This window comes from Artemia franciscana, chromosome 13 (genome assembly GCF_032884065.1).
Source record: "Artemia franciscana chromosome 13, ASM3288406v1, whole genome shotgun sequence".
Lineage (NCBI taxonomy): Eukaryota > Metazoa > Arthropoda > Branchiopoda > Anostraca > Artemiidae > Artemia > Artemia franciscana.
Genome location: NC_088875.1, coordinates 42,367,439 through 42,387,277, shown reverse-complemented (window position 1 = coordinate 42,387,277; position 19,839 = coordinate 42,367,439). Strand labels below are relative to the sequence as shown.

The window sequence follows — 19,839 nt, the reverse complement described above, 5'->3', positions numbered from 1 at the left end:
AGTGGAAAGACCCAATAACTAAGCCTTTGGTTTTAACATGATCCCCCCTACAGTCCCAGGGTTAGGTCTTTAAGTCATACAATTTGCCCATTTTTGCCCATAGTTTTTGTTATTGTGAAGTATGTATATAGAAATTATGACCACTGGGTCGATAGAATTACCCATGGGAAAAAAAATACAAATAAACTCGCATCCGTGATCTTTCTTCTGGCAAAAAATACAAAACTACTTTTTGCAGATAGGAGCTTGAAACCTCTACAACAGGGTTCTCTGGTACGCTGAATCTGATGGTGTGATTTTCATTAAGATTTCATGACTTTTAGGGAGTGTTTTCTCCTTTTTTCGAAAATAAGGCAAATTTTTCCAGGCTTTTACCTTTTCATGGATAAGACTAAACTTGAAGAAACTTATATATTTGAAACTAGCATAAAAAGCCAATTCTTTTTATCTATCTATTGGTGTCAAACTCCGTTTTTTTAGAGTTTCGATTACTATTGAGCAGGATCGCTCCTCACTCACAGTTCGTTACAACGAACTGTTTGATTTTTCTTTTCTTATATCCACATCTTAAGTACAAACAGGACCTAACCTTATAGAGAGGTTCAAAATGGGAAAAGTGCATTCCTAGGTCGCTATTTTAAATTTTCTAGGGGTTTGATCAGACCTCTAATCTCGGGGGGGGGGGGTACTTCTGTACCTGTTTGTAGACATTCCCTGATAGTATTTAACTACTGACCGGTGTTGTCACACACAAACACCCACACACACACACCCATATATAATATATATATATATATATATATATATATATATATATATATATATATATATATATATATATATATATATATATATATATATATATATATATATATATATATGTATATATATATATATATATATATATATATATATATATATATATATATATATATATATATATATATATATATATATATATATATTTATATATATATATATATATATATATATATATATATATATATATATATATATAATTGAAGAATGATAATTATACCGATTGATCATAAATATAGCCTCATAGCCATAATTATAATGAAGATAATGTATCGCAGAAAGTTATGGAGATTTAAAGTATATTAACTTTCGGAAAGATAAGAATTTTTGTAGCACATACCACAAAATTTTTCTGGGTAGAGATCGCAAACCCTTTTTGGTGCAAAAATATCAATTTTTTGCCAAAATTTCAAAGCTTTTCATATTTGTACATTCCAATTTTGGTAGAAACTGTATGTTTTATCTTGTTAGGTTCAACTGGGTTTAACTATTTTAATTTGTTTGTTTATATTATCTTGTGCATGCGCGTATCTATGATTTTGTCGTTAGGAGGGGCGGGGGCAATGGCCTTGTTCCATGATATTATATTCTCGCCTAATTTTCGCTGCTCAGCAAATTGTTGATAAGCGTTCTTTGTTTGCGCGAAGAGATCTATACTTGTTCTGTCTTTGATCTATCAAAAAGTTTTTGCATTGTACTCTAAAAGGAATATTCTACTGCACCCATTTTGGAATTGCAAACAAAAAATGCCTTAAGTAACTACAGCACGATTCTGCATGCTGGTTTTCTGGGTACAAACAGAGTGTAAGCCCTTAACTAAGTGTTCATAATTTTTTATATCTCCCTGTTCTTCCAATCACAGAAATTAACAAATGAAAATATATAGAGAGAAAAATGGGTGGACAAAATATATATATATATTTATAGTATGTAGAGAAAAATAAATTCTATAATATATTGAGAGAAAAACAAACAGTAGACAAAACAAAAACAACAGATTTAAAATAATAAAAATCTGGATATTTCGACTCAACATCCGGGAGCCTTTATCAACGGAAAAATGAACTAAGCTACACTAAACTCAACTTATAAATAAAAAAAGAATATGCCACATTCAAGGCCGTATTCAGGGTGAAGGGGTATTGAACCTCCGCCCCCCCACCCGCCCCCGACATGTTTGTCCGATTAGGAAAAAGTTAACAAACATGAATATAAACAAATTTTGGATGTCTTTTTATTTTTTGTACCCCCCCCCCCCCCCTTTCTCGAAAAAAGTAGTCAGGGATACAGCCCTGACCACTGCTAAATTAGCAAAAAACATTTAATACATAATAGATAAGTTTTCTTGGCGTGTTGACACATATAATCTTAGATTTTCTCTGTAGTTCATTAGATCTTAACCCTGTAAATTCAATCATAGGCCATAACCTAGGGTATATGTAAATTTTTAAATAAATGTATTATTTCATTTATTACTAGATTTCATTACAAAATTTGAATTGTACCAGAGATAATCTAATTTGTCATTCTGTGTTGCGTTTTCGTGTTATAGACACTATTAGTCTATTGAAAGTTGAAGACTGTTTTTTGTTTTGCTTTATTATACCGTTTATTTCTCTCTATATTTTCATTTGTAAAAGTCTCTTAACTAAGTGTTGTGTACTAATAGGGGCTATTAACTTCGTATTACCATTTGCTTAGCCTTTAATTAACTATTAACTGCTTTTAACCAGGGTTCATTGACTCCGCCCTCAGATTATGACTCATCATCATATTCATCAAATGGAAAGTATGATAGATACAAAAAAGGAAGTAAAGTGACCCATTATGGCGAAACAAGATCTGGCAACCCAATCTGGACTATGACGGTAGGTTAAATTCTGACACAAACCAGAAAGAGTGCATAATAGTTGATTGATTGTCATTGTTCTGGCCTTGTAAAGTGTGTTTAGTGTTTAATTTCAAACTTAAAAAAAGAGAAATTGGAAAGAATGCATTAGGAATCAAGCTCTGAGCTGTTGGCGGTAGTTGCAAAAATGTCTCAAATGAAAAGGGAAACAAGCAATAAAAGATACAAACAAAATGGAACTATCATTTATTTTGAACAAGACAATTTTAAATAAATTCAAAAATTTGTACATCGCACTGAATTGGTAAAATAAAAATTAAAATTAAAGAGAAGTCAGTGAGATCAGTATTACAAAAAAAAATGTGGGCCGGATTAAAATAGAAGGGATTGTAAATAAAAAGAACAAATGAAAACAAAAGAAAAAATAACGATGTAATTTATTTTGAATAAGACAATTTGAAAAAAAAAACTAGAAAATTACTGTTTCTGTATCTCATAAAAATGATAAAAACAGAAAAAAAATCTAAAAACTGCAGATAATTTCATTCTTAAGCTAAAACGATCTTTCAAACACAAATAAAAAAAGAATTGTAAACAATTGAGTAGGATTAAAATGACAGCGAAGCAAAAAAATAAAATGATGATATTAGTCTATTTATCCTAATTAGGCAATTTGAAATACATCAGAAAATAGTTTCTTTCTACATCATGTAGGATTAATAATAGTTAAAACTGTCAATAATTTAATTTTACATTAATTATCAGAATAAGGCTTAAAAGTTTGTTATTTAGACAGAAAAAAATCGTTCAAATTATAATGAAATAACTAATAAAGGATGATAAAAGGATAACAAAAAAAAATGACAACAAGACAAATTTTCTAAAAGACAATTTGAAATAAACTATCAATATCTTTTGCAAATATAAACTATAAATATCTTCGACAAAATATCTCTTAAAAATGGTTGCAAATAGATTAATGTAAATCAAAAAGAACTAAAATAATATGAAAATATATTTCATTTTGAATACGAAAACTTGGAAAAAATACAAATTGATTTCATCCTATAGCACATAGAATTACTAAAAAGTGAATTTTAAATCAATCAATAAGATAACCCTTAGAAAAATATGTATTAATTAAAATTTAACTACATTTTGGCTCTTGTTTTGTTTTTTATCCACTTGTATGATTTAACTGGTAAATATTTCAAAAATTACCCATGGAATCACCCATGTTGCCGTGATAAAAATATCAGGAATCACCAATATAACCGTGGCACGATTGAAGCAGAGAGAAACAGAGCCTGGACTTGAACACAATGCAGTGACTCAAATATTCCTTTCTTTTTACTGAGAAAGAAACGGATGCATGTTTTTCACTTTTTACTTTTTTCTTTTTACTCTTTTTACTTTCTTTTTCTTTTAACAGTTCGTGGTAAAGAGCAACCTGGCTCTATAGAATATATAAGTTTCATCAAGTTTAGTCTTATCCATCAAAAGTTACGAGCCAGAGAAAATTTGCCTTATTTTAGAAAATAGGGGGAAACACTCCTAAAAATCATAGAATTATAACGATCACAAAATTAATCAAAATTTAAATTAAATCACACCATCAGATTCAGCGTATCAGAGAACCTTACTGTACAAGTTTCAAGCTCCTATCTACAAAAATGTGGAATTTTGTATTTTTGCCAGAAGACAGATCACGGATGCATGTTTAGTTTGTATTTTTTTTTTTTTTTTTTTTTTTTTTTTTCCAGGGGTGATCGTTACCACCCAGTGGTCCTAGAATGTTGCGAGAGGACTCATTCTAACGGAAATTAAAAGTTCTAGTGCCCTTTTTAAGTGACCAAAAAAACTGGAGGGCACCTACGCCTCCTCCCACGCACATTTTTCCCCAAAGTCACTGGATCAAAATTTTGAGGTAGTTATTCTATTCAGATTAATCGAAAACCTAATAACTATGTCTTTGGGGATGACTCAATTACCCACAGTAGCCTACCCGGAGGAGGGGCTGTAAGTTACAAACTTTGACCAGTGTTTAGATATAGTAATGGTTATTATGAAGTGTACACAGGTTTCCGGGGGGGGGGGATTTTTCGCGCTGGGGTGGGGTTGGGTTTGGGGGAGGGGGTTACGTGGGAGGTTCTTTCGATGGAGGATTTTTTCATGAGGGAAGAGAATTTCCATGAAGGGGGCGCAGGATTTTCTAACATTATTAAAAAAAAAAAAACAATGAAAAAATAAATATGATTTTTTTTTCAACTGGGAGTAGCCAAATGAGCAGCATTAAAACTTAAAACGAACATAAAATATTATGTATATAAGAGGGTTCGTCTCCTCCACAATACCTTGCTCTTTACGCTAAAGTATTTTTAGTAATTTCGACTATTTATTCTACGGTCTTTGTGATTCAGGGGTCATTCTTAAAGATTTGGGAAAAAATCCAAGCTTTAGTGTAAAGAGCAAGGTATTGAAGAGAGGTCGAATCCCCTCATATACGTTATAAAAATACACAAATATAGAAGTTCGTTACGTAAGTTAATTCGTAAGGTGCGTCTGTTTATTACTAACAAAAATGTTCGTGAAAAAAAAAATCTTGTTGCATTTTTAAGTAACAAAAAATTGGAGGGCAACTAGGCCTCCTCCTCCACCCCTTTTCTTTTTATCGATAGCATATTTTGTTTTATTTATTCATGTGCGGTGAGCCAAATTCAAAACATACATTAATTCAAAAACGTTCAGAAATTAAATAAAAAAATAAGTTTTTTAAGTGCAAATAAGGAGCGACATTAAAACTTAAAGCGAACAAAAATTATCCTGTATCTGAAAGGGGTTGTCCCCTCCTCAACACCTCGCTCTTTACTCTAAAGTTTTTTTTTTAATTCTTGTAAAAATTAGAGTTGTGACAAAGAGTCAAAATTTAGCGTAAACAGTGGGGCGTTGAGGAGGGGACAACCCCTTTCATATACGGAATAATTTTTGTTTGTTTTAAGTTTTAATGTCGCTCCTTACTTTCAGATAGAAAAACTTCTTTTTTTTATTTAATAATCATTAGTATTGCTCTTTTTTTTATTTAATTCCTACAAAAAACTGATATTATTTATCAGTTTCTTATAGCTTCTTATTCCAAGAAACTTTTTAGACAGTTAAAAAAACTTGTTTTTTTTTAAATTTAATTTTTCCCATTAAAAAACCAGTTAGGTTTTCCAAAGGCACAGAGTTGTTTTTCTCTCAAGAAATTGCCTTTCCATGTCAGGAGTAATGTCCCCTAAGTTTCGCCCCTCCTTAGATTTTGAAAAATATCCTTTTAGTATTTCATTAAAAAAAAAGCTTTTTCCGGTATTTTTATTGAAATAATTGAAAAAACAACAGAATTACCCCTTTCCCTCTTGATTTTGAAAAATATATTTTCGATCCAAGGCCGTTTCCAGGGGGAGGTTGAACCCCCCCCCCCCCCCCGAAATGTTTGTCCGACTCAACATATTTTACGCTCAATATTGTTTAGTTTAAAACGTTAGCTAATTCCAAGAACTGAAGCGTTAGGATTTTTAACCAAGAACTTTTATTGTGAGTTTTTTTGTTATTTTTTATTATTTTTCGGAAGAAAAATTTATTGGTTTATTAATTTTGGGAAGACAAGTCCTCATTATTCTCTCTTCTGTATTTGTATTATGGAAAGGCAGTGTGGTCTTCGTCATTATTTACATTATTTAGCTAACCCTATTATTTTCCTCTTTAGAGACAAGTAATAGAATGATTAGCTTGTCAAAGTACGTCACAAAAAAAAACCAATGGCTTTAAAGCACTCTTTTTAACACCGAAGGATCGCACAGTAATCGCTCTTTTTCTCTTTGATTGAAGCGTCCAGCTAGTTGTATTGTAGCCTTGTTTCTTTGCTTCTCATCATCCCGCTTTTCAAAATAATTACTATTAAACATTAATAGTTATTAACCTAGTAAATACTGAAACAGCCATGTTGTGATCAAGGATATCCAAAACCATTCGTACAGCCATGACCGGCACGTACATAGAGATTTTTGTTCCCGGGGAAGGGGGTAATAACGAAAAAAAAATAATTGACAATTTTATTGTGAAGTACCTAGAAATTCGAAAACTTTAAGTTTTTTTGGGGGAGGGGGTGGCCCCCTAGGCTCCTCTGACTTTTTTTAACCTCTTGTCATAATGATCTTCAGTAACTGCCAGAAAATATTATATGTAGTAAGATGTGTAAGCGCCTATATCTCAATGTTAAAAAAACAAACAAATTACTGGCGCTTTTGTAGTATTTTCATAACAATTTTGGCCAGTATTCTAGGGTGCACCTAGGGATTTCGTCCGGGAGGGGGCGGGGGTTCGATAATTTTTTTCAAAATACATAAAAAATAATTTATATGCATTTTTGTAATGTCTTTACGAGTCAAATAGAAGTTTTTTTGGTGGGGGTCAAACTCCATACCCCCTAGATACAACCTTGCCAGTTTTTATGTACGGATTATTTGCTAATTGAAACCACTTTTCTATGAGAAGTGTTTGAATATAAAGTTTCAGAATTGCTAAGACCTGAGACTTAATTTTTTTCCCAGGAACCTTTTTTTCTTTTTCTTTTTGTCTTAGAGTATGCCAGAACTCGATGTTTAATATTTAAAGCTGGCGACTGGCCAGCAAGGCAACATTTATTTAAAAGTGTTAGAAAAAGCTTAATTTTAATAAATCAAAATAAAGATCCGTAAAACGTGATTATTTAAGGTTCTTCTGTTTTCTTGGTAGATATTCAGTTAAAAGACTTTTCAAAAAATCGGGTAAATGTTTTGTTACTGAGCCATTTTGTAATTTAGAAGCAGTCCGGTTTTGTTGAAAACGAAAACATACTTTTATGGTCCTGCGATATTAATCTTTGAATTAAAGCTTGTAAATAATTTCCCAACTGGATTTAAGATGGGGTAGCCATTTCATCAAAGAAAATAATCTTAACAACTTAAAAACAAGAGCTAAGAGCTCATATGGCACTTGTGACGAGGCAAGAAGAGCTAAGAGCCAAGAGCTCATATGGTATGAGCTCTAACAAAATTCTAAGAATCAATAGATTGATTTAAAAGGAAAATCAGAGGCTTAATGCCGTTCAGGATTTAAAATAAGAGCTCTGAGTCACGATGTCCTTCTAAATATCAAAATTCATTAAGATCCAATCACCAATCGTAAGTTATAAATACCTCATTTTTTCTAATTTTTCCTCTCCCTTTAGCCCCCTAGATGGTCGAATCTGGGAAAACGACTTTATCAAGTCAATTTGTGCAGCTCCCTGACACGCCTACCAATTTTCATCGTCCTAGCACGCCCAGAAGCACCAAACGCCAAATCACTGAACCCCTCCCCCCAACTCCCCCCAAAGAGAGCGAATCCAGTACGATTACGTCAATCACGTATCAAGGATATTTGGTTATTCTATCCACCAAGCTTCATCCCGATTCCTCCACTCCAAGTGTTTTCCAAGATTTCCCCCCTCCAACTCCCCCCAATGTCAACAGATCTGGTCGGGATTTGAAAAGCTCTGAGACACGAATTCCTTCTAAATATCAAATTTCATTAAGATCCTGTCACCCGTTCTTAAGTTAAAAATACCTCAATGTTTCTAATTTTTCCAAATTAACACCCGCCAGCTCCTCCAAAGAGAACGGATCCGCTCCAATTATATCAATCACGTATCTAGAACGTGCGCTTATTCTTCCCATCAAGTTTCACCCCGATCTCTCTCCACTCTCAGCGTTTTCCAAGATTTCTGTTTCCCTCCTCCAACTCCCTATGTCCCCGCATCCAATTCGAGTCGAAAATGGAGCATCTGAGATACAAGATTCTTCTGTATATATCAAGTTTCATTAAGATCCGATCACCTATTCGTAAGATAAAAATACCCCAATTTTCACGTTTTCCAAGAATTCCGGTTTCCCCCTCCAACTCCCCCCAATGTCATAGGATCTGGTCGGAACTTAAAATTAGAGCTTTAAAGCACAAGGTTTTTCTAAATATCAAATTTCATTAAAATCTGGTCACCCTTTCGTAAGTTACAAATACCTCAATTTTCAAAATTACCCCTCCCCCAACTCCACCAAAGAGAGCAGATCCGGTCCGGTTATGTCAGTCACGTATCTTAGACAGGTTTTTATTCTTCCCATTCAGTTTCATCCTGATCTCTCCGCTTTAAGTATTTTCCAAGATTTCCGGTCCCCCAACTGCCCCTCCCCCCCAATGACGCTGGATCCGGCCGAGATTAAAAAAAAAGAGATCCGAGTTACGAGGTTCTTCTAAATATGAAGTTTCATGAATATCCGATCACTCCTTCGTAAGTTAAAAATACGTCATTTTTTCTAATTTTTCAGAATTACCCCCCCCCCCCCAATAGAGTGGATCCTTTCCAATTATGTAAATCACGTATCTAAGACTTCTGATTATTTTTCCCACCAAGTTTCATCCCGATCCCTCCAATCTAAGCGTTTTCCATGCTTTTAGGTCCCCTCAAACTCCCCCCAATGTCACCAGATCCGGTCGGGATTTAAAATAAGAGCTTTGAGACACGATATCCTTCTAAATATCAAATTTCATTGAGATCCGATCACCCGTTCGTAAGTTAAAAATACCTCACTTTTTCTAATTTTTCAGAATTAACCCCCCCCCCCCCAACTACCCCAAAGAGAGTGGATCCACTCCGGTTATGTCAATCATGTATCTAGGACTTGTGCTTATTTTTCCCACCAAGTTTCATGCCGATCCCTCCACTCTAAGCGTTTTCCAAGATTTTAGGTTTTCCCCTCCCAACTCCCCCCCCCCCCCCAATGTTACCAGATCCGGTCGGGATTTAAAATAAGAGCTCTGAAACACGATATCCTTCTAAATATCAAATTTCATTGAGATCCCATCACCCGTTCGTAAGTTAAAAATACCTCATTTTTTCTAATTTTTCAGAATTAACCCCCCTCCCTCCCCAACTACCCCAAAGAGAGCGGATCTGTTTCGGTTATTTCAATCATGTATCTAGGAGTTGTGCTTATTTTTCCCATCAAATTTTATCCCGATCCCTCCACTCAAGTGTTTTCCATGATTTTAGGTTTCCCCTCCCAACTCCCCCCTCAGTGTCACCAGATCTGGTCAGGATTTAAAATAACAGCTCTGAGACACGATATCCTTCCAAACATCAAATATCATTAAGATCTGATCAACCGTTCGTAAGTGAAAAATACTTCAATTTTATATTTTTTCCGAATTAACGGGCCCCCCACTCCCCCCTTGGTTAATACCAAGTCCCATAACTAGATTTTAATTAGAGATTGGCTACACGCTCTGTAACTCGGTTATAAATCTGGAGCCTCGTAACACCCGTAACACTAAACTTTATTTAACTTAATTTTTAAGAAAAGACAAAGATAAGAATATTCAATTCAATCAGTTTTCTGTTTTCGACACAAAATGAGCTCCAGACATTTTTTTAGCTATGTAATGTTAAAACTGGCAGTACTTGTTTTTTTTTTTGCAAAAAAAAAAGTTGGGATCAGCACCAACGCATCAAGATACATTTTCTCATCTCTAAAATGTAGCCAAATTGGCTTTTTGTTGAAAAATTTAAGTTAAAATAGCCCTTGATGCTAATATCGACGATACCACTACTCGCTTAGGAATTCCCAGTAGAAACAAAAAAACAAAAAAATAAATTTTATTCCACTTGGTAATGTCCAATAACACTAAACTTACACTTCACCATGCCTCTAACACCATATCTTTGCATTCTTCAAAACAGGTCTCAACTCTGAAAAAAACAACAACAACAAAACACTGCGTCTTCGTCTTTTGACTTCTTATATCTCCACTGCACCACAACTAGTAACACTAGTCCATTTGATTGATTTTTTCGTAACCTAACATCAACCTAATTTATGTATAATATATGCGACTTATTCTTTAAAACTTTACTTTTCTAAACCATAATCGCAGACAAACGTTTCATATCAAGTAAAAAAAGGTTTTTCAACTGAAAGTAAGGAGCAACACTAAAACCGAAAACGGATTGTTTTAAAGCTCGGAAGTCTTAAAGTCCCTTAATATACTTCTCATTCAAATTCACAGTCCTTGAGTTTTGGGAGTCGTTCTTAAAGAATTGTGACAAAAAACTAACAAACTTTGACGTTCAAAGCGAGGGATTGAAGAGGGGAAGCCTCCTTCATATACAGAATAATTTCTGTTCTTTTAAGCTTAAACGTTGCTCCTATTTTAGTTCAGAAAACTTTTTTTTTTCAAATTAAATTTTCCGACCGTTTTTCAAATCATTCCGAAAAATCCTCCTCTCCTATGTACAATTCCCTTGGAAATTTTCCTCCCAAAATGTCCCGGATGTCCCGCTTTTAAAATCTTCCCCCAGCCCTAATTGAAAATTCTCCTCCCCGCCCCACATTTTATTGTTTTAAAAGTAGAGTTGCAACAGAGAGTCAAACCTTTAGCGTAAAGAGTGAGGCATTGATAGGGGACAGTCCCTTTCATATACGGAATAATTTCTGTTCGTTAAAAATTACAACGAAATTTGCATATTAATTTTGGTAGATTTGTTCCGTATATGAAGAGTTACCCCCTCCTCAATACCTTGCTCTTTGCTCTAAAGCTGTTAGCAATTTTGAAAAATCTTCCTATTCTAATTAAACTATCAATAGCCACTCTCCAAAAATTGGGACAAACAGTCAAACTTTATCGTAAAGAGCAAGGTATTGAGGAGGGGGCAATCCTTCATATATGGAAGAACTTCCCCTGGAAAATTCACCCCCATGAAATTTCCTTCCCTAAGGTAGATTCTCCCTATAGAAATCTACCCCAAGCACAACCCCTCTCCCCCAAAAAATGTCTGTATGCTTCCCAATAACAAATACTATACGTAAACAATGGGCAAATTTTAAAACTTACATGCCTCTCCCCACGGACTGTGGGTGGTTGCAACTAAAGACATAGTTATTTGATCCTTCAACTATACTGGGATAAGTTTGGGAGGAAATGGGTGTGGGAGGGGTCCAGTTACCCTCCAATTCTTTTGGCCACTTAAAAAGGAAACTAGAACTTTAATTTCTTTCGAGTGCACCATTTCCTGATCTCCTAGAACTGCTATTTCAATACGATCACCTCTGAGGAAAAAAAGAAACAAATTAACAGGCATCCGTGATCTGTCTTCTGGCAAAAAAAGCAAAATTCCACATTTTGCAGATAGGAGCTTGAAATTTCCACAATCGCGTTTTCTGGTACGCTGAATATGATGATGTGATTTTCATTAAGGTTCTTTGATTTTTTTTCTTTTTTTTGGGGGGGGGGGTGTTTCTCCCCTATTTCAAAATCAGGATCGTAACTTTTGATTGGTAACACTAAACTTGATTAATCTTATATATTTGCAATCAGCATAATAGGCTGATCCTTTTGATGTAGCCTATCTGTTGATATTAAAATTCTCTTTTTAGAGTTTCAGTTACTATTGAGCCGAGTCGCTCCTTACTTACAATTCGTTAACACGAAGTGTTTGAGAGAGAGAGAGAGAAAAAAATGCACATCCGTGATCTTTCTTCCAGCAAAAAAAAAAATGGAATGCAAATTCAAGATTTAAAACATAAGAGCTTGAAGCCTCTACAGTACGATTCTCTGATATTCTGAATCTGATGTTGTGATTTTCACTAAGATTGCTTGATCTTCTGGGGGTGTTCCCCTTTTTTTCGAAAATCTGGCAAATATATTGAGGCCCATAGCTTTTGATGGGTAACAATAAACTTAATGAATTTTACATATTTTGAATCTGCATAAAATGCCAATTTTTTTGCTTTATTAACTGTTATCAGAATTCATTTTATTAGAGTTTCGGGTACTATTGGGCTGACTCTTATCTTCCATAGATTTTTAAAACAACTTTTGTTTGGTATTTTCACTGAAAAATTAGAAAATTCCAGTTCTTGGTATTTTCATTGAAAAGAAATAAAAATTGCCCCCTCCCCAAATTTTGAAAAAATATTTTCTCCCTCCTAAGTTTTCGTGAATTGGTACCCGTGTAGGGGGGGAGGTTAGCTACGTAATCCTCCTTAAACTCTAGCATTGTTTAGGATATTTCTGTACTTTCTATGCATGCCGCTAATTTTCTTGATTCCCTGAAGCTCAACCCTATTGGCACCCCACTCTTTTTTCTATATTTCGCCTATTTTTATGTTTTTCTGAAGCTCTACCCCCAATCCCCTGAGAAACACCACCCATCCTAAACAAATTTCTACGTAAAACCACGTTCTAAAAAATGAAACTGGTAGGGGTCTCTCATTGTAGGCAACTAGTTCTTTTTCTTTCTTCTTATTGTTTTTTTTTTTTTTTTTTTCGAAGGAAAAGAAATCAAATGCTAGTTCCGGTGGTAACAAATAAATGAAGCGTTGGAATAATGTTTAGCTATCCTACAGCATAACATTAACAGTTTTAGCGTTTTTCGGACTTCGTGATTTTTGTGAAATAACTTCTCTGTTTGAAATCTCTTGAATATGTGGCAAAATTGGTGTACATATTTTGCCCCACAAAATCGACAAGGCTGTATCCAAGATTTTTGATTTGAGTTGGTACAAAAAAAAACTTTACAGAACACAGCAAAAATTGGTCCCCCTTAATAAAAATTTTTTATTGGGGGGTGGGGGGTCAAACCAGGTAACCCTCCTCTTGAATACGGCCCTATATCTAATTATTCATGGAACCCAACTTGCTTCCTCTCCTACTAAAGCAAGTAAAATCAAGTCAGTACAATCATTTTCAGTTCTTTTTATGGGGGGGAGGGATAAGGCCCAAAAATTTATTTAGGCAGCGTCAGCTTTGATGAATCCTCGTCCTCAATGTTTGTGATTTCCGTGCTTTTAGCATGTAATCAATAATTATATTTTCTTCATAGTTTTGTAATTTTCTTTTTTGTTTTGTATTTTTTTATACAATAGTTTTATATTTTATACGTAATATGCAATAAACAATGATACGTATACAATATACAATAATAATATGCATTTTATATTAATATTATAATAATATATTAATATTTTATAATATATTATAATAATGATATACAATATACAATAATACATAGTTTTGTATTTTTGCCACACAAGCTGTTTTATCAAGGAAAAGCTGAAGCTACAATTGTGCTGCTCATTGTCAGCTTTTTTTTTTAAGCTAAAGCAGACCACAATTGTGTAACATATGTTAAAGTACCAAGGCCATCAAAATAAGAATATCCCCCTGGACCCATCTCAGGTCTACTCGTACTTGAAAACCACAATTTTTAAAGATTTTTTTTTTCCTTGTTTCAAATTACGAAGATTTTAGGGTAGTATCACGCTTTTGTCAAGGTTGCCATGTCGATGTCGAACCGTGAAGACAATGAAGCAAATAAACTAGATATATCTGACAATGCTTTTCAGCCACAAAAATTCAAAGAATAAAATTTGTTGGTTCCCAAATACAACTACATCAAACAGTTCGTGGTAACGTACTGTAGTAAGGAGAGACCCGGCTCAATAGTAACCGAAACTCTAAAATATGGAATTTTGATATCAATAGTTACATCAAAAGAATTCATTTTAATGCTGATTTTAAATATATAAGTTTGATCAAGATTAGTTGCACCCATCAAAAGTTACGAGCCTGAGAAAATTTGCCTCATCTTCGAAAATAGGGGGAAACACCCCTTAGAGGTCATACAATCTTAACGAAAATCACACCATCAAATTCAGCGTATCAGAGAACCTTACTGTAGAAGTTTCAAGCTCCTATCTATAAAAATGTGGAATTTCGCATTTTTTTTTTGCCAGAATACAGATCACGGATGCGTGTTTATTTGTTTTTTTGTCTGTTTTTTTTTTCCCAGGGGTGTTCGTATCGACCCAGTCGTCTTAGAATCTTGCCAGAGGGCTCATTCTAATGGAAATGAAAAGTTCTAGTGCCCTTTTTAAGTGACCGAAAAAATGAGTGCACCCTGGCCCCCTCCCACGCTAATTATTTTCCCAAAGTCGCCGGATCAAAATTCTGAGATAGCTATTTTATTCAAGGTAGTCGAAAAACCTAATAAATATGTCTTTGGGGACGACTTACTCCCCCACAGTCCCTGTGGGAGGGGCCACAAGTTACAAACTTTGACCAGTGCTTACATATAGTAATGGTTATTTGGAAGTGTACGGACGTTTTCTGGGGGATTTTTAGGTTGGAGGGGGGGGGGGGGTTGAGAAGAGGGGAATATGTTGGGGGAACTTTCCTTGGAGGAATTTGTCATGGGGGAAGAAAAGTTTCATGAAGGAAGCGCAGGATTTTCTAGCATCATTTAAAAAAAAAAAACAGAAAAAAAAATATGAAAAAGTTGGTTCAACTGAAAATAAGGAGAAGCATTAAAACTTAAAACGAACAGAAATTATTACGTATATGATGGGCTCACCTCCTACTAATACTTCGCTCTTTACGCTAAAGCATTTTTAGTAATTTCAACTATTTATTCTACGGCTTTTGTGATTCAGGGGTCATTCTTAAGAAACTGGGACAAAATTTAAGCTTTAGTGTAAAGAGCGAGGTACTGACAAAGGGGTGGACCCCTTCATATACGTAATAAAAACAAGAGAATACATAAGTTCGTTACGTAAGCGAATTTGTAAGTTACGTATATCTTTTACTAATAAAAACATTCATAAAAAATTAAAAGTTCTAGTTGCCTTTTTAAGTAACCAAAAAATCGGAGGGCAACTAGGCCTCTTCCCCCGCTCTTTTTTTCTCAAAATCTTTCGATCAAAACTATGAGAAAGCCAATCAGCCAAAAAAATAAATATGCAAATTTCGTTTTAATTATTCATCTGCGGAGAGCCAAAATCAAAACATGCTTTGATTCAAAAACGTTCAGAAATTAAATAAAAAAACAAGTTTTCTTAACGGAAAGTAAGGAGCAACATTAAAACTTAAAACGAACAGAAATTACTTCGTATGTGAAAGGGGCTGCTTCTTCATCAACGCCCCGCTCTTTACGCTAAAGTTTCTAACTGTTTTAAACAGTAGAGTTATGATAAATAGTCAAACTTTAGCATAAAGAGCGGGGTGTTGATGAAGAAGCAGCTCCTTCTGCTTTTGGCTTCTTTTTTACTTATTTTTCGCCCATATTTCTTTTTTTGGGTACTTTTCCATTATTTAGAACACACTCAAGAATTTTGATCTACAATATCTGACAAAAACCGGTTTAGCTATCTTTATTTGGTGACAATTAGCTTAGGCTCAGTAGGAAAACTGTATTGTGTGTCTATTTTAATTAAATGTTTAATATATAAAGTTGGTATTTTGTTTAGGTCAGGCAAGATTAGGTAATTGATATAATGCGTTGTGGGCGGCCTGCTTCCCATAATTTTCTGTCTGTAGTTCCCATAATATTGTTAATAAAGTATTGTATTTTCATCATATTTTGGTATATTTCATTGGGATTAGCCGTACTTTTGGGTGTGATCTGAATAATGGACAATTACCCTTTTTTTTAATTTGGCACCCGTCCCTGCGACAAAAATTGCATAAAAGGAGGTCTTTTTTAAAGCATATATGGTTATTTAATCCAAACGACCTGATTTGATTTTCACTGTCCTTGGTACTTCCCTAAAAAATATTCCGAAACTTCAAGGGAGAAAACGCATTAATTCAGCTACTATCTGTTTTTAATTGAAAGAAAGCTATCTATATATATTTTAATTAAAAACGTTGCCAATATTAAGCATTAGACACCGGATTTTTCCATTTAACAATTATAATTGTCACGTAAAAGGAAATGACGGAAGCTATGACATGGCATAGTTCAAGATTCTTCTGTTTATATCTTTTCTCAAGAACTTTTCACAAAGGCAAACAATAACTAAATTGCACGTTTGACATCTGTCATCTTTTGAATTTAATAAAATATAAATGATCCCAGTTAAATGTACCGTGGAATATACTAAACAAAAAATCGCGAGAAGAACCGTGGGGGCAGCAGACAAAAACAATACAAGAGATTTTCAAGTGAGTAACCTTTACACAATGGTTTCTGTACGTCTTCATTTATTGAACTATGGCTGGGGACTGGCACTTCCGCAGAGTAATGGTCTTGGGACGTTCTTCCCCCAATTTTTTTTTTAATTTCTAGTACAATGCTCAATATTTCTATTGCATTCTGTATACTTATCATTCAATATGCCCCATGTCACTCCCCGCAATAGATTCAATTGCAAGTGTCTGGTTGGGGGAAAGTTGGTATTTCAGCGTTACTCCTTTTTCAGAGTCAAAATTTATTACTAATACTTACATTTTCAATTTGAAAGAGAATCCACAGAAACGGTTCACTTTTCTTTGGTATATCTTTAGTTTTATGTTAGCCTACTATATGGATTTCTCTTCAGTTTTCACTGTCGTTTTCGCTTGGTTTGGGAAAATTGGCTCCAACTTCCCCCTCCACCCTTTGGGATTTTCATGAAATTACGCCACTGGCAAAAAGCATTGAAATTGCACAGGAAAAATCTTCAAAAATATCAGGCTCTACAACGTCCCCCTTCCCTACGTTTTTACCTTATAGCGTATTAGATTATTCTTTCAGGATCTAATTTCTATAATATTTTACTCAAACAGTTCGTGGTAACGAACTGTAGTTCGTTACGGAATTTTGATGCTAAAAGATACATCAAAAGAATTGGATTTTAATGCCTATTTTAAATATATAAGTTTCATAAAATTTAGTCATCAAAAGTAACGAGCCTGAAAAAATTTGCCTCAGGCTCGTGTATTGAAATTCGTGTCATTACTCCTTATATGAAAGGGGCTGTTCCCTTATCAACGCCCCACTCTTTACGCTAAAGTTTTTTACTGTTTAATAAAGTAGAATTGAGAGAAGAGTCAAACTTTATCGTAAAGAGTTGGGCGTTGGGAAGGGAACAGTCCCTTTCATACACGGAGCAATTTCTGTGCGTTTTAAGTTTTAATGTCGCTCCTTACTTTCAGTTAAAAAAAGTAGTTTTTTTTCTATCTAAATCATTAACAGAATTCAAACAGGTGTGGCCAAATTATTTTTACTTTTCCCCGAATCGCACATTTGATAGCGTAATAATGACAGAAAAAAAAAGAAAGAAAAAAAGGTAAATGGGGAAAAGCATGAAACTCGTAAGATTTAGAGCAGAAGTTGTAGGGCCCTTAGCCTTCATCCATCTACCTATAAAAAAGATATTGTGATTTCCAACTATTGCTTTTGACACCGATCTGCGTATTAAAATTTCTAATTTGGTTGCCTTTGAATGTTTAAAATAATAGGCTTTATTTGAATCTAGACAACACGTAGTCAGCTATTCCTTAGGTTTTCCAATGACAATGCCCCAAGAGCGAAGATGAAACTCAAACAAACAAAAATTATTGCTTCGCAGTTGTATGCAACGTATATCTACAGTATTGTTTCAAATAAACTGGCTCGTAATATTTTCCCAAATTTTTAGAATTTTGAAAAACTAGTGCTTTGCTGAAAACACAAGACCGACGCAACAAAACCCGATTAAGAAAGTCCTTAAGCACCCTGCAGAAAATAAAAGAAGAATAAAGAATAAAAAGAGAATAAATAAAGAATAAATAAAAAATAAAAGAATAAAATAAAGAATAAAAAAAGAAGAATAAAAGAAGAATAAAAAAATAAAGCTCTCAATAGTCTTTCACCTGCCTTGAAAAAAGTAAATTTTAGAATACAATTCTAAAAATCTCAAGGAGATCTGTTGTTAAAATTCTATGCCAGTTTTTCAAGTTCTACAGAATTTAGAAAAATACTACGGGTCGGTTTATTTGAACCAATATTGCAAATAAATGATGCTTAAAACTTTGAAGCAATAGTTTTTGATCTGTTGAGGTTTATCTTCGCTTTTTACTCCTATCATAAAAAGGGGGATTGTAAACCTCTGGTTATTGTATCGTACCCTTTTGATAATTATTTGCTTTTCTATTCGGGAAATTGTACTTAAAATGTCGTTTTAGGTGGAAAATGGCACTTCGTATGATTGAGTTATGAGGAAATATTCTCCAAAGTGCACGTAGATATGACCAAGAGCTTTAAAATAAGCAATTATGAATCTCTCTACAATGTTGTAGTAGCCTACTACTTCCGTTAGTCAGCCCACGATTTACGAAACTGGTTAAGAGAATGGGAGGGAGAGTATACGTGAGGGAAGATTTAAAACTAGGGTTAAGGGTTTCGACCATGAAGACTATAACGATGCCCATTTCATGCTTCCTAGCCTTTCAACTCTAGATACGGCACCGAAAAGTGCCATATCTGGTGTCAGATGTCGCTTCATGGTGAGTCTTGTCAAGGCGATCTACAAAACGCACGCAGATATAGATGCCGGCTTTTAAATGAGAAGTTAAACAGCTCTCTGTGGTGTTCTGTTAGCCAGTAGACGGTTTATAAAAAATATTACGAGGGCTGAGAGGGGGGATATACAAGATAAGGGATTCTAAACCTCAGGTTTAAGGTTTTTAACCATGAAATTAAGATGGCACCATATTTATTCTTCAAGCCTTTCCACTCCAGAAGTGGCACCCAAAATGCCGTTTTCAGGCACCATGTGGCGCTTTGTGCTGATGTCATCATGTCAAATTTTAAAACACATGTAGATATAAAATTAGTTTTTATATCTACAACACAGGTAACAGGTAAAACAGGCACACCTGTTTTACCAATCCAAAAGATTTTCCTTGTTGTTCAATGTTGGGAGGTGTAGTTCACTATATGAGGTTCATGACAACGGCAATTCAATGATTCGCTTTTCATTTTGATTAGACACCATTTTTGATGGGTTTCAGGCTCTTTTTCGAAATGTTCTTAAGTTTTTTTCATTATAACATTTTATTATTACAGTTAATCAATATAATGGTTACCATTTAAAAGACAGTTTCAAATGGCAATTTTTTCTCATCATTTCTTTTATTAAAATTTGTTTTAAACTTTTGATACTATGGGCCGCGGTTCGCTCTTTACTCGCTCGCAGCTATTGCAGCTTTTATATCTACAACACAGGCACACAGGTAACATATATATATATATATATATATATATATATATATATATATATATATATATATATATATATATATATATATATATATATATA

The 19,839-nt window shown here is 34.1% G+C and overlaps 1 protein-coding gene across 4 annotated transcripts in view; it reads left to right on the top strand.

Annotated features, from left to right (window-relative positions):
• The window catches only part of LOC136034957 (uncharacterized), a 147,051-nt gene that overhangs the window by 37,339 nt on the left and 89,873 nt on the right, over window positions 1-19,839 (top strand). For 2 of the 4 annotated variants that reach the window (XM_065716504.1, XM_065716502.1), the window contains exon 3: window positions 2,553-2,687. The exons of the other annotated variants lie outside the window; for them this stretch is intronic. In XM_065716504.1, coding sequence (XP_065572576.1) covers window positions 2,553-2,687 — 135 coding nt within the window. The remainder of the gene's footprint in view (window positions 1-2,552; window positions 2,688-19,839) is intronic. 4 annotated transcript variants of the gene reach the window in all.